This window comes from Mastigoproctus giganteus, chromosome 2 (assembly GCF_048544385.1).
Source record: "Mastigoproctus giganteus isolate SK-2022 chromosome 2, ASM4854438v1, whole genome shotgun sequence".
NCBI lineage: Eukaryota > Metazoa > Arthropoda > Arachnida > Uropygi > Thelyphonidae > Mastigoproctus > Mastigoproctus giganteus.
Genome location: NC_143576.1, coordinates 97,025,174 through 97,049,318, shown reverse-complemented (window position 1 = coordinate 97,049,318; position 24,145 = coordinate 97,025,174). Strand labels below are relative to the sequence as shown.

General features: G+C 38.1%; 1 protein-coding gene across 1 annotated transcript in view; it reads right to left on the bottom strand.

Moving 5' to 3' along the window:
- muskelin (muskelin 1) overlaps window positions 1-24,145 on the bottom strand; it is a 577,242-nt gene that overhangs the window by 113,691 nt on the left and 439,406 nt on the right. Inside the window, exon 16 of the mRNA XM_090389985.1 lies at window positions 14,868-14,941. Within this exon, the coding sequence (XP_090246111.1) occupies window positions 14,868-14,941 (74 nt within the window). The remainder of the gene's footprint in view (window positions 1-14,867; window positions 14,942-24,145) is intronic.

The window sequence follows — 24,145 nt, the reverse complement described above, 5'->3', positions numbered from 1 at the left end:
TTACTTGTACCGCAATGACTCCCAGCAGTCTCTGAAAAACCCACATCTTGTTTTCCAGGCTGCTGTTCATTCCAATAGAAGCGGCACAAGACTCACTTTCACCTCTGCCAGTAGCTACTCTTAATCTATTAATCCTTGTATCCCCCCAAGCTAGCAGTTTTCCGACCCACCTAACACACTGCCCCGATAGCATCAGCACATATTCTTGCAACCTTTCTGTTTAAGTGTATCCCATCCCTGCAGAAGTCTCTCCTGTTAACTAGTACAGACCAGGCTGAAAAAAATTCAACCCCTTGAGCCTTGCACAATATTCCAAGAACTGAATTGATCAAAAAGGCTCTTATCATATATTCCCTCCCATCGTGTCTTGGCAGAATTGCAGACACTTTCAAATTCAACCCTAATTCGCGGCTTTTTTTTCAACAGTGACCTCTACTTGTTAAGTAATTCTGCCGGTCTCCTACTCTTAATATCATTGGTGCCAACATGTACAACTATATCACCTTTTGTGCCCTTAAAAGATGACATCCGCTCTACAACGTCATCAACCTTTGCCCCTGGCAGACAAACCCTGGGCCTGTTCCATGTATCCTTTTTACAAAACATGTTCCCCGTTTCCTTGACAATAGAGTCACTGACAACTACTAGTTCCTGTGGGACCGGCACATCTTGCCTTGGGAGTTGCTGAGAGCTTGATGGGCCCTCAATTTAGATCCTTCAAGGTCATCCACCCTGTCCTTCAATCTCTCATATAGGCCCATAACAACACGAGTGTGAGGAAGTCAGGCGAGTTGTCGCCTGACTTCCTCACACTCCTTACATCGCACAAACACAAAGACATTCCGCTTGGCAATATCATGTCCCATAGAAGCTTTTTTTTTCTGTTTTATTAGCTTAAATTGGCATATTAACGTACATAGAGATTTTTTAGGTTATTACTTAGTATTTGTAAGGGTATGCAATCCACGTGTTACAAGTTTTGCAGCTCCGATGAACCAGAGAAGTTTTTTAGCCATATTTAGATGCTATATTGACCAATTTTTATATTAAATTATTTTCTATAAGTAGCTTATACACCTAGTCAAGATCCTTGGTGTATTCTGAATTGAGACAGCGAGATTTTGGAAGTTAATTAATACTTAAGCGTCCGTAGAATTACCATTCATAATGTGCTGCCACTGTTATACGATACATTATACCCCAAACTAGATAGCGTTAGCTTAGTATAGTATAGTATAGTATATTATATTATATAATATTGTCAATTAATCAGTAAAATCTGTTAATCTTGTTAAACTTCATTGTCAATTAAGTTGTACTTTTTAACTAAATACATACAACGACTTAGATTTTACAAATGTAACATAATTAATTAATACATAGCTTGATGTGGAAGTTATATAAACGGAACACGTAGATTATACTCGATACTGAAAAATATATATAGATATATAGTGTTATAAAGTGGGTTGGGATACAAGCTTAGGGTTATAATTTTGTACTGAAATTGAAATTTCATTGAAATTAAATCGAAATCATGACTCAGACCAGAGAAGCAAAGCAAAAGGCTCAAGCTAATGGGAGTGCTGTGGCTCAGGGGAGAACTGAGGGAAACAGCTGCCCTCTGAATCACAGCCTTTTAAAATGCACTGCTTGCTTGATGTTTGTGGAGCAATTGGGTACAGGACATGATATCGCCATGGAGGATGTCTCGGTGTGTGTGCGATGTAAGGAGTGTAAGGAAATCAGGCGACAACTCAGCGTTTATATGGGCTTATATGAGAGCTTGAAGGACAGGGTGGATGCCCTCAAAGGATCTAAATTGAGGGGCCCATCAAGCTCTCAGCTGCCCACATCAATGCCAGAGCCTGCACTTGATCATCATGCAACACAGTGGCAACCCCCAAGGCAGAATGTGCTGGTCCCAGAGGAACTACTAGTTGTCTGACTCTATTGTCAGGGAAACGGGGAACATGGTATGTAAAAAGGATAGCTGGAACAGGACCAGGGGCAAAGGTTTATGACGTTGTAGAGCGGATATCATTTTTTAAGGGGGCAAAAGGTGATATTGTTGTACACGTTGGCACTAATTACATTAAGAGTAGGAGACCGGCGGAATTAACTTAACAAGTGCAGGTCACTGTTGAAAAAAAAAAAAAAAAAAACCATGAATTACGGTTGAATTTGAAAGTGTCTGCAATTCTGCCGAGACATGATAGGAGAGAGTATATGATAAGAGCCTTGTTGATCAATTCAGCCCTTGAAAGATTGTGCACATCTCAAGGGGTAGAATTATTTTCAGCCTGGTCTGTACTTGTTAACAGGAGAAACTGCTTCTACAGGGATGGGATACGCTTAAATAGAAAAGGTGCAAGAATCTTTGCTGATGCTATCGAGGCAGTGTTAGGTAGGTCAGAAAACTGCTAGCATGGGGGATACAAGGACTAATAGATTAACAGCAGCCACTGGCAGAGGTGAAAGTGATTCTTGCACTGCTTCTATTGGAATGAGCAGCAGCTTGGAAAACAAGATGCAGGGTATTTCAGAGACTGCTGGGAGTCATTGCAGTACAAGTAAACACATGGGTTGTGTTAGGGTAGTTAAGAATAGGAACACCTGCATGCATACTTGCGTGTACACCAATGCTATGAGTTTGGTAAATAAATTTCATTAATTTGAGGTATTGCTCGAAACATCAAAGGCAGATATTGTTGGGATATCAGAGATGTAGTGTCACACAGATATAAGGAATGCAGAACTGAATTTGGGGAGTACAATGTGTACAGAAAGGATAGACAGGATAGGAAGGGAGGAGGGGTTATGCCATTAGTTAAGAAACACATAAAATCCAAGAAAGTGAAGCCAGTCGACATCGCTGGACAGTGCAGTGTCGAGTTAGTTTGGTTTGACATAAGCATTGGGAGATCAAAATTGACAGTAGGAGTGTGCTATAGGCCTAATGACTCTGATGAGTATAATAAGAAACTGTACATGGAAATAGAGTGGGCCAGTAAATGAGAGAGTCTTTTATAATGGGGGATTTTAATTTCCCAGAGATTGACTGGAATTTGAGTGTTGGTCACTCACAGACTAGCAAAGCTTTTGTGGATTTATTGGATGATTGTTTTCTACATCAGCATGTTCGGGAGGCAACTAGAGGGAGTAATACTCTTGATCTGATTATCAGTAGTGATTCTTCATGCATTAAGAATCGGCTGATAAAGGAACCACTAGTTGGCAGTGATCACAATGTGCTGAAGTGGGATTTACTCAAAGAGGTAACTACCATCAGGGGTAAAGGGAAAGGTTTTTGCTTTCGTAAAGGCAACTACGATGGTCTGAGACGGTATTTAAATACTATACAGTGGGAATAACTGATGATGTTACCAACAGCAAATTCAAAATGGGAAGCATTCAAAGAATTTATCTTGGAAGCTACTAGGCTTTACATACCAACTAAAAAATATTGTTCAAGGTTTAGGCCTAAATGGATGTCAGATGAACTAATGAGACATGTGGCAGAGAAGAAAAATGCATGGGATACATATAAATTAATGGGCGACACGGAATTCTATGATAGATATAAGCTGGTCTGTAACAAAGTCCAAAGAAGATTAGGCAGGCAAAGGCAGATTATGAGAAATCCTTTGCAAAGGATGCAAAGAAAAACAGAAAAGAGTTCTTTACCTATGTAAACTCTAGAAGGAAAGGGATGAATCAGATTGGTCCACTGAATATTGGTGGTTCAACTGTTGATGATCCTGCTGAGGTGGCTAACAAACTAAACGAGTATTTTGTATCTACATTCACACATGAGGAGTTATTCAGGAAAGCGAATGCCAGAAGTGAAGTAAACTCTGGCAGTGAGCTAGATGATTTTCTAATAACTGAGATTAAAGTGGAGGAGAAATTGTTCAGGAAAAGCATAAAAAAGGCACCCAGGGTGGATGGGATCTATCCAGTTATATTAAAGGAGGCAGCAAAGGAAGTAAGCAAACCCTTAGCCATAATTATGAGAGCTTTTTTGGACTGTGGGGAGGTACCATAGACTGGAGATGTGCAAATGTGACCCCAACTCACAAAGGAGAATCAAAGGCTGACACAAGTAATTATACACCTGTGAGTTTAACTTCTGTTCCAGGAAAATTAATGGAGGCACTGGTTAAAGAAGCGCTGCAGGATCATCTAGACAAGACTTCAGTTATAGCTTGGACACAGCATGGTTTTGTTATTGCAAAGTTTTGCCTGACCAATTTGATTGGATACTATGACACAGTCACAAAAGAACTGGATGCAGGGAATAATTTTGATATTATATATTTGGATCTTAAAAAGGCTTTTGATACTGTTGCACATGGAAGGCTGCTGCACAAATTCGAGCAGTGTGGCATCAGAGGCAAATTGCTGCTATGGACAAAGGGATGGTTGAGTGGGAAAAGACGGAGGGTGGTAATCAATGGACACTGCTCTTCTTGGACTAATTTTATTAGTGGAGTCCCTCAGGTTTCAGTGTTGGGTCCATTGTTGTTTTCTCTATTTATAAATGATATTGATGATGATACATCAAGCTTAGTGTCCAAGTTTGCAGACGATACAAAGTTCGGCAGGGTTGTTAAGGATACTGCTGACAGTATGCTGCTGCAACAGGATCTGGAAAGGTTGAGCAGATGGGATGAGAGGTGGCAAATGAAGTTTAACACTGACAAATGTTAAGTACTACATATGGGAAACAGTAACCCCAGAATAACGTATCAACACTGTTATACTACACTGACAGTGGTAGAGAATGAGAAGGACCTAGGGGTAATTGTGCAGGCAGATATGAAGTTTTCTGAGCAGTGCAGACGGGTGCAAAAGTAGCTCATGGTGTCTTGGCAATGATATATAGGAATTTTTCTAGCAGAAATAAGGAGGTGATTATTCCCTTATGTACTGTATACAAGTCTGGAGGCCTAATTTCAAGAAGTATGTAGAGCTGCTGGAATGAGTACAGAAAAGGGCAACAAGATTAGTTAATGGAACAAAGGGCTGCTCTTACGAAGAAAGGCTTAAATTTTGCAAATTACAGTGTCTGGAGACTAGGCATCGGTGAGGTGATCTGATAGAGGTGTATAAAGCCTTGAATGATTTGAGCATGCTCAATACTGATGGGATTCTTCCTCTTGCTCAGAATAATTACCTGAGAGGGCATAAATTCAAATTGAGGAAAGACAGATGTAGGATAGATGTGTGGAAATTTGCCTTTAGCCAGCAGGTAGTTGGTTGGTGGAACAGAATTCCATCCCTTGTTGTGGAAGTTGATAGACAAAATAAATTTAAGGCTCAGCTGGACAGGTATTTCCAACGAACGGAGGGGTGAAATGGGAGTAGCTTTTTTTTTTTTTTTTTTCGGTGATGCTCCATAACCTTGCTTTCTTGCATCATATGCCTCTACTAATGCTAAAGAAGTGCATTTTAAAAGGCTGTGATTCAAAGGGAACTGCCCACCTCAGTTCTCCCCTGAGCCACAGCATTCCCATTAACTTGAGCCTTTTGCTTTGCTGCTCTTGTCTGAGTCATGATTTCGATTCAATTTCAATAAAATTTCAATTTCAGTACAAAATTATAACCATAAACTTACATCACAATGCAGTTATAACACTATATATCTTTATATATTTTTTTTCAGTATTGAGTATTATCTATGAGTTATGTTATATAACTTCCATATCAAGTTATGTATTAATTAATAATGTTATGATTGTAAAATGTAAGTTGTTATATATATTTAGTTACAAAAAGTACAATTTAATTGACAATGAAGTTGAACAAGATCAAAAAATTTTACTGATTAATTGATAATATTATATACTATACTAAGGTAACGCTTTGTAGTACAGGATGTAACGTTGTATCGTAGAACAATGCCAGCAAGTTACGAATGGTAAATCTATGGACACTAAGTATTAAATAACTTCCAAAATCTCGCTATCTAATTTCAGAACCAAGGATCTTGACTAGGTCTATAAGCTATTTATAGAAAATAATTTAATATAACAATTTAGTCAATAAAGCAGTTAAATATAGCTAAAAACGTCCCATTCACCGGAGCTGCAAAACTTGTAAAACATGTGGATTGGATACCCTTACCGATACTTAATATAACAATTAATTTAATAAAGCGGCCAAATATAGCTAAAAGCTTTCCGTTCGCCTGAGCTGCAAAACTTGAAAAACATGTGGATTGGGTACCCTTACTGATAGCATAAGCTTTCTTTCGCATACGTATTAAATAAACATAAAAAACACCACAACTGAAGTGAAATTATGGTTGATAATCTTTTTCTGTATTATTTTCTATATTATTTGTTTCAAAGCTATCTGTCGGGCTAGCTGTTATCTTGCCTGTTTTCTGTTAAATTTAAAGTTTAGCATAGATTGCCTTTATGTTTATAATTTGGACCTAGTTAAACAGGCAGATAACAATCAGAAACAGATAGCCTTGCTAATTTTTGGTGGGATATATTGAATGGTGTTAGTCCTAGAAAAGTGGCATTCAATGTATCCAATTATCAATAATTAGCTACATAATCATTATTTTATTCTATTTTATATTTTTATTTTATTCTATTTTATATTTTTATTTTATTGCTAATTATATGTTTATTTATAGGGTATAGGAACATAAATTAACACAGGCTATGTTAGTCTTTATAGGTTTTTTAGGCCTTACTATTATGCTTTTATGCCAAAGTTTTAATACTCTTTGAGTACCTATACAGGGTGTCTCAAAAATATTGGTACAAACATTTAGTGGAGGTAGGTAACATCTAAAGAAATGTGAATCGCATAGGAATCCATAACTGGAAACATCACGGGAAAGTAGTAGCAGAGGCACAACAAGCAGAAATGACACAAGTAATTAGTGGCAAACATTTATTTGACATAATATTAACAATGGAGTATGCATTTCATTCATTTCATGATGTTACAACAGATGCTTGAAGGTTCCACCATGAGACGCGATGCATGCGTGACACCGACGCAGCATGGATTGGCGGACACGGTCAAACACATCTGGAGTTTCTTTGACAGTAGCAACAGCGCAGACAAGTCTTGCCAAGAGATCCATTTCCGTGTCCACAGGTGATTCATACACAATAGATTTCAGGACGCCCACAGAAAGAAATCAAGGCTCGATAAATCAGGTGAGCATGGGGGCCAGGCAATGGATCCACCACAGCCAATGCATCGACGCCTGTTCAAATGGTCACGAACACACCTTCCATAATGGGCAGGCGCCCCATCATGTTGAAACCAAATGTTGCGTCTCACATTTGCTGGAACATCGTCAAGTAATCCTGGTAGAACTTGTTCAAGAAAGATCCGATATTTAGCGGAATTCATGCGCGATGGTAACAGGTATGGGCCGACTAAGCAGTCACCGACTATACCTGCCCACACATTTATTGTGAAGGGATGTTGTGCTGCATTGGGGGCGCACACTGTGTGAGCCCACACATGAGCATTGTTCTGATTGAATAATGCCTTCCTGAGTGAAATAAGCCTCATCCCTGAACAAAACATAGGCTGGAAAATTCAAGTCTTGAACACTTTCTTGGAGAAACCACTGCGCAAAAGCCACACGTGCAGGATGATCTTGGGGGAGCAGTAACTGAACCCTTTGGAGATGAAAGGGGTGTAAGGAATTGTCGTGCCAGACACTGCAACAAGACACTCCTAAGGCAATGGTACATGTGCTGGTAGTAGGATTATTCTGGATGACATTCAACACACTTTCTTCCATGACAGGAGTTCGCGTCGAACGTGGTCTGCCCACACTACTTCTGTTACCTCTAAATGACCCATAATCGCATGAATTTTGATGCACAAGCGCGAACAAATGGTGGTCTGGTACATATCTATCTGGGAAGCGTTCGCCATAAATTTGTTGAGCGGCTCATCCATTGTCCACTGCTAATGCATACACTAGGTGCATGTCTGCCAGCTCACAGTTCGTATATTGATGCATGATCTTCGTGCGGCGACTACTGCCTGAATGAGTAAACCAGAAATTTTCCCTCTCGCGAACTGATGAACAGCGCCATATACCTACTTACGGTGAAATTTCCGGTTATGGGTTCCTATGCGATTCATATTCCTTTAGATGTTACCTACCTCCCCTAAATGTTTTTACCAATATTTTTGAGACAACCTGTATAGTACCAATTATACTCCTATAGTAGTAATTATACATATATTTTATTTCTTTTTTTATTTCCTATATAAAAACTCATCGGTACATACTTTACAACAACTTGAGTAATTCTTCCTTCAATCTATACAATGTTTGTTAACATCAGTGACTCTCTGGCTGAGAGCAAATTTTCGCACATCTATACTGCAACCATCCTTCTTAATTTTAAGTTTGATTATGTCTGTTGCCCGGAGAAGAGTAAAGACAGGATGTCATCAACATTTTTTTTAAACTCATTTAAATTCTTAATTCTGTTGAAAATGAAAACCAAATATGGCATATTCATTTGTCCTTACAGTTCTCACATGTAGCATAGTGGTTATTATCACTCCCCTTCCCACTCTGCATGGAAATGATCTGGGTTCAAATCTTATTGTCAATGATATGGGGAACTTATGGGCTTTTTTCCCACCATAGGTGAGTTGGTCAGTTTCATGCAAGGATAGCAAGGTTTTTCTCTAAAAATCTCAGGTTTTTTCATCCTACCAAACAGATTAGGAATACACTCGAAATATATGGGTATAATAACACATGATGAATTTGTTCTCTCGGGTAACCCTAATATGAAATACTTATTCATTAGTCCACAAGTTAAGTAGATGCTAGTATCTAAGGAGTTGGAAGACAAAACTCTGGCTGAAAAGAATACCTAGAAGGAATCTAGGCTTGCAGCGATTGGTTTTCTAAGAAATGGCGATTTCAGCCAGTCCTCCCAAACTGGTGGACATCAGACATTATGGCCTAAGCTGCCAAAGGGCCATAAAAAATCAAACCACCAACCACCTCTCAACTGGAAACCATAAAGAGCAGATTGAAAAGTTTATAAATGGCTACAAGTGCATTTCAAGAGAAGGGTAGCAAATTTTTTCAGGTTTGGTTTGGTTTTTAATGGTGCATTGGCAGCTAAGGCCATAATGCACCAAGTCAAATTTAAAATGCTATTAAACATTTGGTAGCCAAGGCTACCACGTCAAACAATTAATTATTATGTTAAAAAGGTATAAAAGTAAAAGCATAAAACTTAGATCTTTGTATAAAAATTAATAAATTGTAAAAAGTTAAAAACGTCAGACATATTGTGTCTGTCACCTATAATCTGACTGAGTGTAAATGGCTCAGTCAAATTATTAAAAGCGGTAAAATACAAGCGTCGTGCTTCTATAAAAACAGGAAATTCTATTAAAATATGATGGACGGTTAAAATAACATTGCACATCTCGCACATAGGTGGGTCATCCGCCCTCAGCAAGTAGGAATGGGTTAGATGACTATGACCTATGCGGAGCCGAGCAAGAACAACTTCCTCTCTTCGGACCCTGCGTAGACTGGACTGCCATTGCATAATTACAGGCTTGATGTGATGTAATTTATTTGTGGCCTGTCCATGCCAAGAATCTTGCCATTGGGAAAGTAATTTAGAACGTATTATTTGCCTGTAGTCTGTATAGGAGACTGACAGGCAATGATTATCCAGGGAAATGGCTGATTTGGCAGTGGCATCAGCCGATTCATTTCCCCGGATCCCAATGTGGCTTGGGATCCAGCAAAAGCGAATATCGAATTCTAATTTCTTGAGAGAAAAAAGAATCTGCTGGATCCTGGACAGGATCGGATGAGGGTTAAAACTCACCGAGACCAGAGCCTGTAACACGCTCGATGAATCGCAATAAATCATATACCTCTGGTAGTCGCGATTTTTAATTTGATCTAGGGCTGTTTGTATTGCATGCAACTCTGCAGTATAAATGCTAGTTTCTTGTGGGATCTTATAGGATAATGTTTTGCGAGGGAACACAACAGCAGATCCCACATGACATTCTAACTTTGAGCCATCTGTATAGATTGGCAGAAAGTCAGAATACTGCTGTCTATGTGATGCAAAGAGTTGCTGGTAGATAGATGGCGGTGTAGTAGCCTTCTCCCAGATCTTAAGGGAGAAGTCGCAAGTTGGAAAATAAGCATGCCAGGGTGGAAAGAATTGCCTTGGTGACTGGGCAACGTGGTCTACCGTCAAGTTCAGCTCATTCAGCAGCCCTTGAATGCGAATACCAAAAGGTTTGTTAGCAGTCCGACGCGTGTTGTAGAGGTTTTCCCAGCGTGGCTCAAAAACGGATGGCCATGTGGGATGATCGGGCAGGGATTTTAATTTGAAGGCATACTGTAAGGACAACTGCTTACGTCGAATAGACAGAGATGGTTCATTTACTTCAACATAAAGGCTTTGGACAGGAGATGTGCGAAATGCTCCAGTGGCTGTCCGGATGGCTTGATGGTGGATTGGATCTAACCACCGAAGTGCACTATCATTTTTTTCAGGAGTTAACAATTTAGATTTTCATGAAGACAACCAGAACTGTGATGTATTTTACATATCATGTCTGTAGGCCATATATTTTAAATTACTGATTTTTTAGATAAAAAAAAAACTAGTAACTTTGGGAATGTGTGATGTAATGAGTTCTGAATCAAAAATGCCCTCCAAAAAAAAAAAAAAAAAACCCGGCCAATTGTAGATGGCATTCAATCCACAAATAAACTTGAGGTTCTTGAGGTGGTCACAGACATTCTCTCAGATATGCCAGACAAGCTGTACTTGCTACCTCAGAGTCTAAAACGCTGATGGAACTGATATTCGGGTGACACTCAAGTCAAGTGGACCCAATTTTGGCAAAGTCCGGAAGGTCTGTGACAGCCAAATCCTCTGCTTCCACCTTCATGAGGGTTCGACTGTTAGTAATCCTGGGTACAACCTCCATGCACAAATACATGGTAGGTGACCACCCAGATGTGAACCAACGTAAGCAGGGGTCGAGGTGTGGCGCCCACAACACATGGAGGAATGCCGCCCCCTCTATGTTACCAGGCAGTACTAGGTGGTAGATGACTCTCATCAATGAGTGCAATACCATCACTTTACTTATTGGAGGCTTGAAGTGGTGGTTGTTGTTGTTATTTGGTGTTTAGTAGCATTAGCAACTAAGGCCATATTGCTCCGGGGATATGTGGTGGTCATTTATGACCTTTCCGCATCCTCCGTATTTGGTGGTCACAGGCTCAAACCCCGGTCTGATCAAGAAGTGTATGCTACGCACTGCTGCTCCCGCCCACATGGCTACGGAGGCGCCATTGAAGTGGTAGAACTCATGTTTAGTCTCTAGAGCTAAGTTCCGGTCAACCCTTCCCCATGTCTTCCATCATGCAGTATGATTGATGACTTTTGAGGTTATGATGAACATCGTGGCGACATCCAATATTCCTTACATTTCGAAGGTACAGCTCTAAAACGGTGTTCGCAGGCCGGCCGCTAGTTAGTACACCGGACCGAATCTATTGGTAACTCTCTAGGAGGCTTCTGGATCAGCTAGTGTATAATCTTGCTACCTCTACTCTGCCAGATAGTGACTGGAGGGAGTCCAAGTAGTGTGTACGCAGGGGGCATTGTCGAGGCCACGTTATGTCAAGGATCTGGGTATATTCTTACCATGTGTACGCCCTATCCAAAAATTTCATTACTTCATACAGCATGTCCCACCCACTTTTTCTTACTATTGAATACACCATGAATTGTCAAACTAATAGAGCAAGCTTATCTGCGAAAAGATCTAAACCTCCCAAGCACTTCCTAATTCATTTCACAAATATAAGTGGTCTCAATTCTAATCTCAACGATGTCCATTTCCACTTGCAGTCTGCCAAACCCCATGTACTTTTTCTGACAGAATCTCAGTTATCGGTTGATTCAACTATTTCTCATTTCAGATGCCCAAATTATTTGTTGTATGATTCCTTTCGCCTCAAAGGTGGTACTTGTGCATATGTCTGTTCTGATATTCCCTGTCAGAGACTTAGTCATTTGGAATCTCCTCTCTTTGATCTTCTCTGGCTTAAAATCTCTCTACCTCACTGTGTCAAATTCATCTGTTGTCTCTACCATTCTCCCAACTCCACTAATCACTTGGAGCTCTTTGACTTGCTCTCTTTGCAACTTGACTTTCTCCAGTCCAACTTTCCTAACAGTGAGGTAATTTTCCTTGGTGATTTTAATGTTCACAACTCAAGCTGGCTTCCGTTTTCTAGTCACACCGACCCAGCTGGTCGAGATGCTGAGGCTTTTGCAATTACTAATGACCTTGCACAGATTGTTCATTTACCTACAAGAATAACAGACAATCCTAATATACAGCCAACACTCGTGATCGTTTTCTTACAAACAACCCTTCTATGTACACAGTCGAAATGAGAGGTCCTTTAGGCACTTCAGATCACAACTTGGTGATTGTCTCTTCTCCAATGGAGCCTTTATTTCATGGCTATTCCCAACCTCATATTGTTTGACATTACAAGAATGCAAAATGGGATAACCTGCGAGATATGTTTTCTTCTTTTTCCTCGGTCAGATTACTGTTTCAAAACTTCTGATGTCAACGTTTGCTCAGATCATGTCAGTGAAATTATTCTTGTAGGAATGGAATCCTATGTTCCACATTCCACTTTAAAATCTCGTCCTTTATCTAAACCTTGGTTTTCCAATAAATGTGCTAAGGCTGTTCAAGAGAAGAATGTTGTATATCGTAACTGGCTTGTTTCCAAATCTTCAGTTTCATTTTCTGCCTACACCAAAGCTCGCAATTGTAAAGCAGTTATTAATCAGTCCAAACTAGAGTTTGAACAGGCTAAGAGTAGAAAACTTGCTTCTTGACCTAATGGTAGCTGAGCATTCTGGTCTCTTGCCAAAGCTATTGACTGCAACTTTTGCCCATCTCTGCTCCCACTTCTGTCCAAACCAGATGGTCTGTTGTCACTTCAGCCAAGGATAAAGCTGACCTGCTAGCATCCCATATTTCTTCCAATTCATGTATTAATGATCTTGGCAAAACACCTCCCACCATTCACAACACGCTCTATTCAATGCCTCCTGTGGTCTTCCATCAAAAGGATGTCACAGAAGGATTTTGACGAATCTTGATGCTAAGAAAGGTCCAGGTCCCGATGTTATTTCTCCACTTGTTCTCAAAACGTGTGCTCCTGAACTTACTCCTGTTCTTTGCTGCCTTTTTTCACTTTCTAATTCCAAAGGTGTTTTTCCTTCTGCTTGGAAATGTGCACATATCCATCCAGTTCCTAAAAAGATTGACAAATTCCTCCCATCCAATTATCGTTCCATTGCAATTACTTCTATCTTTCTAATGTAATGGAGAAATCAATTAACCACCACCTCTTAAACTACCTAGAAACCTTCCATCTGATCATCGATCACCAGTATTATTTCCGTCAGTGTCAATCCACTGGTGAAATTCTGGCTTATGTTACCCATTTACGGGCAAATTCAATGGAAAAGTTCGGTGCAACACAAGCAGTTGCTCTTGATATCTCAAATGCTTTCAATCCTGTTGAGCCTAAAGGACTTCTAAACAAGCTTCCATCTTATGGTTTGCCAAATGTTTTTTGTAATTGGTTATCCAGTTTTCTCTCTGATCGCTCACTGAGGGTGATGGCAGATGGCTCTGTCTTCTAACTTCTCCACTAATGCCGATGTCCCGCTTGTTGTTGTTTGTCATTTGATTTTTAGGAGCATTAGCAACTAAGGCCATATTGCTCAGGGGATATGCGGTGGTCATTCTCTGATCTTTCTGCATCCTCTGTATTTGGTGGGCACGGGCTCGAACCCCGGTTTAATCAAGAAGCGTGTGCTACGCACTGCTGCGCCTGCCCACCTGGCTACGGAGGTGCCCCCAATGTCCCGCAAGATTCAGTTCTTTCCCCCACTCTTTTCCTCTTGTATATTAATGACCTTCTTCCATTGACCGGAAATGCTATCCATAGTTTTTCTGTAGATAGCACATCGCATTCCACTTTCCAGTTTGAGAAACTGCGCCCTGCTCAATCAGCTTCAACTTCTCGAATATCCGCTACCAGTTCCTTAAATGCTGATCTCCAGGTAATTCTCCAGTGAGGCAAAGAAAACTTACTTGATTTCTATCTTTCTAAACCTCAGTCTTGTCTTATATCTCGCAAAAAGGATACTTCTGCTCCTATGCTCATCTTTGGTGACACTCCAATTTCTAGGCAAGATGATATATCTCTTTTGGGGATTACTCTGACTTCTAATCTCTCTTGGCACAAACTCATTACAAATATTGCTTCCTCTGCATCTTCAATAGAGGCAAAACTGTATGCTTTCTGAATATACATGTATTTTACAAAATACAAATTAAATAACATATCAATCGGGTTGTCAAAGGCATCTAGGTAAAGTATACTAGGTCATAGATCATAATAAATCTTACAATTTCTCTCTACTATTGTGGTTTCTTAGTACTTCAAATTTAAAATCATTTAAGAACTAATAAACATAAACAAATTCAATAAAAATAAACAAATGCATTTCATTGAACTGTTAAGCACCAAAGCTGTTTTGAGCAGAAATAACCCAGATACAATAACCTGAAAGAAAAATTCCATAACTGCCACTAGTTTAGAGATCTGTTGACTTTCCTTTCCTTATTTAAATTCTACTTAACTTTCCTAAATGCATATATGTACCAAAGAGTTTATTTATGAAATGTTGTTTTATTCTAATGTTTTACTTAACAACTAACTGTTAAAGAGATATCTAAAAACAGTGTCTTACCATTTGTTATGAGCTATGTCATACACCCAAAAGGAATTTTTCACATTTTCCTCTCTTTTGTCCTTATTGGAACCCTTTAAAGTAAACAGTGAATAAACAATTTTTAATCATCACTATTATATATTTCTGGAAATAAACAGAAACTGAAAGGGAAGAAGGAATTATATATCTCAAAGTTTTAATGTCTTATTATTCATATTTAAAGGCTTGAAATTCTGTTATAGATTCATTCCAATCAAGATGTTAATAAGAAAATTTCAGAAGGCTTCAATTCAATAATGTTATGCAAATCTTGAAAAAACTTAAATTCTACATAATAATTAACTTTGTGTAAGCAACCTATTAATGACTTAGTTACATTTATAACCCAGCCTGTGTAATATTCAATACATTATTGACATTTAAAATGCTAACCCCAAATTCTGAATAATGTTATTAGGGATGAAACAAGGGAGTCTTATTTGCTAAGTGCATTGTTGTTAGTATTAGCCATACAGTACAAGGAAGCCAAAGGATTTTGCTGCACAAGCCAAAAAAAAAAAAAAAAAAAAGTAGATGAGAAAATAGAAATTATGCACTTCCCTCCTTACTTAAGTAACTATCCAGTTGCCCCTTGAATTTCTTCGGTCAGCCAGCCTCAACTACCTGTGAAGGCAACTTGTTCCAGTAATCAACAACTCACTAACTTAAAGAAAACCTCCTACAAACTAGTCTAAACCTCTTCCCCTGGTTCTAGAATTCTTTATAACAGTGAAAATTTCACCTTCATTCATTTTACTAACCCCTCTCAGGGCCTTATCAATCTCAATCAGGTCCCTCTAAGGTGCCTGGCTGCCAAGGTCTGTAGCCTAATCAAAGTCTTTCCTCAAACATTCCCTACATCTCGCTCATGCAAGCTGCCCTTCTTGAAAGTCTCAAAACTTAAACACAGTATTATTCCAAATGTGGTCTCACAATTGCCTTGTACAGTGGAATTATGACCTCCCTAACTCCACAGGATATTATTAGATAAATCATTCAAAGGACACCATGAACTTACCTGGCTGCCTGTTTACACTGTTCAGATAACTTCATATCTGCCCATGTCATAACTCCCACATCCCTTTCTTCCTACACTGTTTTTAATTCAACCCCACTAAGTGAATAAGTTATTTTGGGGTTACTATTTCCCAATGATGAGACCTCGCATTTTGTTGCATTAAAACATAGCTGCCACTTTTCTGGCCATTCTTGAAGCCTGTTCAAATCACCCTGAAGGAGTGTTTCTTGGCACTGACCATTACTCTTCTAATCTTTACTTCATCTGCAAATTTTGACATCATGCTTTTTATCTCTCTGTTTATTTTATTTTTGGAAATCTGAAACAAGAGTGTTGCAAGAAGTGATCCTTGAGGAACTCCACTTCTGACATTACCAATTTGAAGAATATCCATTAATCACAACCCTCTGCCTTCTGCCCTACAGTCAGACTGGAATGGAGCTTAGAATCTTTGGAGTAATTCTACTGTGCTCCAGCTTATATAGTAACCTCTCATGAAAAAACTGAGACAAATGCCTTGCTAAAATCCAAATAAACAATGTCGAAATTGTTCCCTATATCTAGCTTAGCAGATTACTTAAACATGATCTTCTCTCAACAAAACCATGTTTTGTGTCCTTCAGAATGCCATTTCTATCTAAATATCTCTGTATTTCACTCTTAATCATTGACACTAAGATTTTTCCTACCAATGAGCAGTCTGTAGTTACTGACTTCACTCTTACTCTGAGAACTGCCTTTATGTGTTGGCAATACACTGGCACTTCTCTGACCGAAAATAATCCCCCCCCACATCTAAAGATGACCCTATAATTAACCTCAATGGCTCAATACACTCTCTGACCACCTCCCTCAAAATTTCTGGGTATATGGCATAAATTCCAGGAGCATTATTTGACATTAGGCTTGAAGATTTTTCTAATAAACAGTCAGCTGTAATTTCTAAATCACTACATTCACATGGCTCAGCCTCACTTGCATAGTTCGCTCCCTAGCATAAAGGGTCTTTTGTCAGTAAAGTACCTATTCAGTACATCAGTAGCATCACCTAGGTTATTGATGACTTTCCCACACCCAGTGCACAAGGAGTCTGATCTGATACGGTTTCTTCTTCTTTGTATTCATATATACTGAAAAAGTCCTTGTCTCCATTCTTTGTTCTTTTAGCCAATGCTTTCTCATACTCAGCTTTGGCCTTTCTAACTTTATCTGTAGTACTATTACAGATCAACTTGTAGCTGTTGTAGGCTTCAGTACTTTTATGACTTTTTCAGTACTATGCTGTCTTTTTCTTCTCTATTAGACTGGCCAGCTCCGTATTCATCCATTCTGTCCCGTCAGTATTGGGTTTAACGATACAAGGGCTACTGAGGCCAAATTGTGTCTGCTAAGTCTGGTGAATATTAAATGCTCTATAGTGCTGCTCAGGGAGCATAAACATTTTCAAATAAAATAATCTAGGCCAGCTACAGGTTTTCAGTTTTACAAGAGCAAAATGGCTTACCAGTAACTTAAATGAAGATATTTTTGCAAATAATTTTGAATTTAAAAAGGAAGCTGTAGTCTTCTTGGCATAACTGATACTTTGCAATTTGTATACCAATATCAGATTTTTATAAATATTATACTACAGATTTACAAGTATATTAATTATGTGGCCATAGTTAAAACTGTAATGAGTACTGAGAAAGGAATTAAAAAATTGTTTCCTTTTTAATTTACACATTAAAATAATTGTTTAATATTTTAATTGATTACAGCAAAAACAACAAATCAAATTCTTATTCTTCAATTAAGATTACCAAACAATAAAAAATGAACAATTACAAAACAAAACAATTAATGAGAAGGATGAGCCTGGAAAAGAAATAATATTTGGTCCATATTTGGATGAAATATTTGAAATTACTAATCTCATGTCATCTTCTGAATCATGTCTGGAACACTGTTTTGTTTTTATTGCTGTTAATTTTATATAAATATGTAGATCTGAAAGGCAGCTATCTTTGTATCACCATTTTTGATAATTCTGGATACTTATCTCGTGGAGAAAGCCAAATTTTTTCACAAGTAGTCTTGAAACGAGCATGTAATGCTTCGTCAGATGACAGGTCGATAAGATCAATGGTAATTTCGGGACACAAAGAAATTTCAAAAGCAAAGGGATCAAGAATCCAATGCAAATTTTTATCTGGAGATACAGTAAATCGTTTGGAAAAATTCTTAATTGGCATTGTTAGGTGGGAAGCAAGGATATGTCTAAATTGTAAAATGTCAATAATACTGCTGTTAACAAAATCAGAAGAACATGGAAACATTTCAGTATCATTATGTACAAATTCAGTTTTCCAAAAGTTATTTTTATTTTTTAAATCTTATGAGTATTAATATATTTGTTCCCTGTCCTTGAAGACTTAAATTTAAATCGTTAAGTTTTTCAAATATATAAAAAGTAGCCAAGTTTTCCAAGCCATTTTTGATTTGTAAACAATTGAGCAAGGTTCTGATCTGTATCTGATAAAAACAATAAAACTTCATGTTTGAGGCCAAAAAAGCATCACAATAGTTACCACTGGACGACCACCTCACTTTCATATATAAAAGAAGTGTTTCATAAGTGGATCCCATTTCATTAAAAAGTATAGTGAAAAGTCTGCTATTCAAGCTTCTACTTCTAATAAAGTTGATCACACTTACTGCATCTTTTAGTAAGGATTTTGGACTAAAGATGAATATGGCTAAAACAAAAGTAATGATGAACAAGTATGCCACAGAAAGGGATATAATGATTGAAGGAGCAGTAATTGAAAAGGTGGAGTCATATTCTTATCTGGAACAAGTCACTGGCTGTAAATGATAAATGGCTGGAAGTCAGGAGAAGAATAAATTTTGGATGGACAGCATTCAGGAAATATAGTCACATACTGAGGAGCAATATCCCAATTTGCTTGAATTGTAAAATAATGAACCAATGTATACTCCCCACCATGACTTATGGAAGTGAAACTTGGGCACTCACCAAAAGAATGACACAGCAAAGAATGGAATGAATTATATTGGGAATCAGACTGTTAGATAAGAAGAGAAACATGTGGATTAGGCAGAAAACACAAGTAAAGGGCATTCTTATCAAAACTAAAGAACTAAAATGGTCTTGGGCAGGACACAGCTCAAAAACACGATGACAGATGGACTAAGAAAATAACAGGAGCTAGAAGAAAACCTGGAAGACAACAATGGAGATGGACAGATGAAATTCATGGGTTTGTGGGTAGTAAATGGATGGCCATTGCACAAAACAGAAGGAACTGGAAAGTTGCTGGAGAGGTCTTCATCCTGCAGTGGTTTGAAAATGGCTGATGATGATGATGATAACTGCATCTTTCGAACTTTGTGCAAATCAGTTTGCATTTCCTTTGCTGCTAATGCTTCCCTATGTATAATGCAATGATTAAAAACTATAACAGAGCAATTTCCTTTATTTTGTCTTTTAAACCTTTATTTTCTCCTGTTAATGGAGCCATCAGGACAAATCGCAACATAGTGGTTCCACATTAGATTATATATTTGAAAGAAAATATTTAAAACATCAAAAATCTTCTTACCAGTCATTCTTCCTCACAAAGCTTTGAAAATAGAAAATTCTCCAAAATAGCCCCTTCGTAGCAGTATCCGACATGTACAATAAGCTGAGCAAGGTTTGAAATATCTGTGGATTCATCTAACTGTATTGCAAAAATTGGACTTTCTGTCATCAGCTGATTTAATAAATTGAATTTTATGTTGTCTGCGATAAATGTAATATGCCATGAGACTTTGTCTCTGAATAGAGCAATAGCATACTATTCTAATATATAAAAGAAAATAGAAAGTGTAAGAAAAAACTATAAAAAGTAAACTTGCATGATCATTTGCTGTACTCTTCTCCATGCATAATTGAAATAATTTTTAATGTGGCAGGGAGAATTCAACAAATTATGAAGCAGAATAAAGCTTGTGTGCAACACTTGCTATATATATTTACTGCTACTGCACATTTGCACCTCTGGCCTCTAGACAATACAGTACAGGCACTTTAATAATATCAGGCCAAACTAGATTTTGAACAGACTAAGAGTAGAAAACTTAGGTAGTCGAGCATTCTGATCTCTTGCCAAAGCTATTGGCTGCAACTTTTGCCCTCTCTGCTCCCACCTCTGTCAAAACCAGATGGTTCTGTTGTCACTTTGGCCAAGGATAAAGCTGACCTGCTAGCATCCCATTTTTCTTCCAACTCATGTATTAATGATCTTTGTAAAACACATCTCACCATTCCTATCACACTCCATTCAATGCCTCCTGTGGTCTTCCATCAAAAGGATGTCAGAAGGATTTTGACGAATCTTGATGCTAAGAAAGCTCCAGGTCCTGATGGTATTTCTCCACTTGTTCTCAAAACCTGTGCTCCTGTTCTTTGCTACTTTTTTCACTTTCTTATTCCAAAGGTGTTTTTCCTTCTGCTTGGAAATTTGCTCATATCCAGCCAGTTCCTAAAAAGGGTGACAAATCCCTCCCATTCAATTATCTTCAAATTGCAATTACTTCTCTCTTTCTAAAGTAATGGAGAAATCAATTAACCGCCAACTCTTAAACTACCTAGAAACTTTCTGTCTGATCATCGATCACCAGTATGGATTCCGTCAGTGGCGATCCACTGGTGATATTCTGGCTTATGTTACCCATTTATGGACAAATTCAATGCAAAAGTTAGGTGAAACACAAGCAGTTGCTCTTGACATCACAAATGCTTTCGATCCTGTTGGGCATAAAGGCCTTCTAAACAAGCTTCCATCTTATGGTTTGCCAACTGTTTTTTGTAATTGGTTATCCAGTTTTCTCTCTGATAGCTCATTGAGGGTGATGGTAGATGGCTTTCTGTCTTCTAACTTTTCCACTAATGCTGGTGTCCCCCAAAGTTCAGTTCTTTCCCCCACTCTTTTCCTCTTGTATATTAATGACCTTCTTCCATTGACTGGAAATCCTATCCATAGTTTTGCTGATGATAGCCTATTGCATTCCAGAAAATTGCAGTCTACAGAAGTTCAAGTCCAATGTCAACAAATATCTTCTTTCGTCTTCTCAACCTCCAACCCAAGCACGGTACTAAGTACTATAGGTTCTAATACCTCTCGTGTTTGGGATTTTCATAAAAAAAAAAAAACTCGCTATATACTGCTACCGCACATTTGCACCTCTGGCCTTTAGGCAATACAGCACAGGTAATTTAATAATTTGTGTTAGAAAGCACAAATTAAGAGCTAAAGAGGGATTAATTGAATAGTACTTCTCAGTACAACTCAGCATTTGAGTAGTACTGAGAACTATTCATACATACTGAGAAGTCACACTAGTCAGCCATTTTCTTTAAGTCCATAGCCTGTGAGCAAATTAAGGTGTATCCCGTAGGTAGTAGGGTTCATTTGTATCTCAGACTAAGTTCGAGTAGCAATGGCTCTACAACTACGGTATTGAAAAAGTAATTTTAACAACAGGTTTTTAGTTTTTATGTACACAAAAAATAAATTTATTTAAAAATTTCTGAAACCCCCTTCAATTTATCCCGCAACTCCTCTGGGGGTCGCACCCCACAGTTTGCACACCACTGTCTTGGTGCACTATAGTGCAAGAGGAACCAACTGCAGTTTTCTCCATACTGAGGCCACACATGACGGATTCTCTGCAACAAACATTTTGGAACTCCAGATAGTAGGCAGCAGAACACTCTGATCATCGGGCAAAACTCTTTGTGCACAATTCCCTTGATACTTTAGAAAGTGATGAGCATTGCTTCGATTTTTGTTCTTTCTTGAGAAATTGTTTTGGCTTTGAGAGTTTGCCGACTTCCACTCCACACTTTGTCACTTCATTGCATGGTTGTATTGAAAACACCATGTCTTATTAACCATAATGATCAAATTTAGGAAGGTGGGTTTGTTTTTAGCTGACTCACTGAGTTCTCTGCAGCATTCATCTCATGCTGTTGTTAATGGATGTGGAACAAACAACGCACAGACCTTCATTTTCTTCAAATCCTGGGTTATTATTTGCTAAATGATTTCCTCATTAACACACAGATCTTCTGATATCATCCAAAGCATAGCACATCAGTCATTGGTAATGATTTTTCACATCTTTTCAATCAACTCTGGCATTCGAAGTCTTTTTTGCTGGGACCAGATGTTCATCATCTTCCAGTGATTATCTTCTATGGGTGAAAGGTTTATGCCAGTCAAACGCATGGGCAAGAGGACAAGTCTCTCCATACACTTTGTTCATCATCTGAAACATTTCCATGGCACTTTTGCCCAGCTGAACAGAAAGCTTGATGTTTACTTTTTATTCTATTGTCCCTCCACAACACAGACCCAGCAGAGACGGGCAGTTTCAGCTCTCACTACATTCTGAAATGATGGCAATTTCTGCTGACTCTAACTGCAGTGCTGAAGGAAAAACCACTCTTTCATTTAGTGTTCTGCTGACCCTAACTGCAGTGCTCAAGGAACAATTACTCTTTCATTTCATGTTTACTTCTAGCAGATGGGAACATCGGCACTTGTTTCATAACATCAGTCTCATTTTCCAATTGCCATACTGTATACTGTAAACCTTGTTTTGGTAAAATATTTCTGATGAAAAAAATCAATATAATTAATTATTTTCAGTCTATCCATGCTTAAAATATATTGGTTGACATATGTGAAAATTATGAATGACACTGTGCATGACCTTCATATTGTGAATACAGATACTGATAGCTTTGATTGAAAGGGGGAAAAAAAATTAAATTACAAAAGATGCAGCAAAACATTTTAGTGGGCTTGCAAAGTTATTTCAATGCAGTAGCTGAAATCAAATCAAGATTTGTGTAGTACCTGTATTCTGTTTTGGTCACAGAGAGACATTCTGCTCTTAATAAGAGGTCAAGTATTTGACCATATGACCATAGGGGATGCAAAATTTCAATTGGCACTCAGGTGTCACATACCCTAGGAATGCCCCTGAGGCTCTGCAGTTTTCAGCACTGGAGCTTTTCCTTGTAAGACCACCCTTTTTTTCCCTCCTCACTACTCTTGTTGCTCTTTTTTGTACCCATTCCAGCATCTTCCCATCCTTTCTAAAATGAGGCTTACAGACCTGTATGCAGTATTCAAGGTGTGGCTTGACCACTTCCTTATACAATGGGATAATCATCTAATCCCTGACAGTTACCTACTGATCCTATTGATCCTGTAGTATTGGATCTGCAGGAGTCTACAAGGCAAATGCAGCCTAATGTTAAATTTTGATTACCCATAGTAGTACAAACGAAGTATCAGAAATCCAGGTCAATATTAAGAGTTTTAATAAGGATAGTGGCACAGTTCACTGAGAATCTACTGTTTCACAAGCCTTTGATGAAAGGAGACAAGAACGAGACAGACGGCACACTACAAACTGTCACATGTCCATCTGGTCTAATTTATAAATCAGCTGAAAGGCCAAAAATTTTAAATTTAGTGAAATTAAATCAATTTGATATGGAATGACCATATATTTCATTGGATATATGAAATATATGGTCACCTACATTAGCCCCATTTACCTTCCTTAAATTGAATTTCAACAGCAGAAAATTTTCGACAGTGAGTGTTTTCAATTGTCTATCCAAAAAGACAGCTATAAATTTTATATGCTGACTGCAAATAACACAATTACAGTAAAATCTTGATTATTCAAAGTTCGTGGGAACAAAATAGATCCATTTTAATTTAAATAAGTTCCAAGTATCCATACAAGTTCAGAACATATTGGTGTTAATAAATCAAGAAATTTTTAGTTGGATACTCATTAATACTGTGCAAAATTTTCATAATTCTCATTTAAAATGTTAATGAAGAAATTCAGTTAATTACTTGTGGCTGATAACAAGATTTCTAAGTTTTGTTTTTTTGCCATAATTGTCATGCAGTTGATGTATATGAGCTATATATATAAAAGTGCAAAAGTACTCTGTGTTTATTATATACAGATGTATACCTTTGAAAGAGAGTCTATATTTTGGAATATTATTTGCTGTTTTAATATTTGTAATCTATGCAAACATGTGTAACATCTTTCTCTCGGTTTGCAATTATGACTGGGATAACAGCACTAAACTTTATAGCACTAAGCACAATGTGCTCTTGCTATGCAAGGCAGTATATAAAAGCACAAACGTACG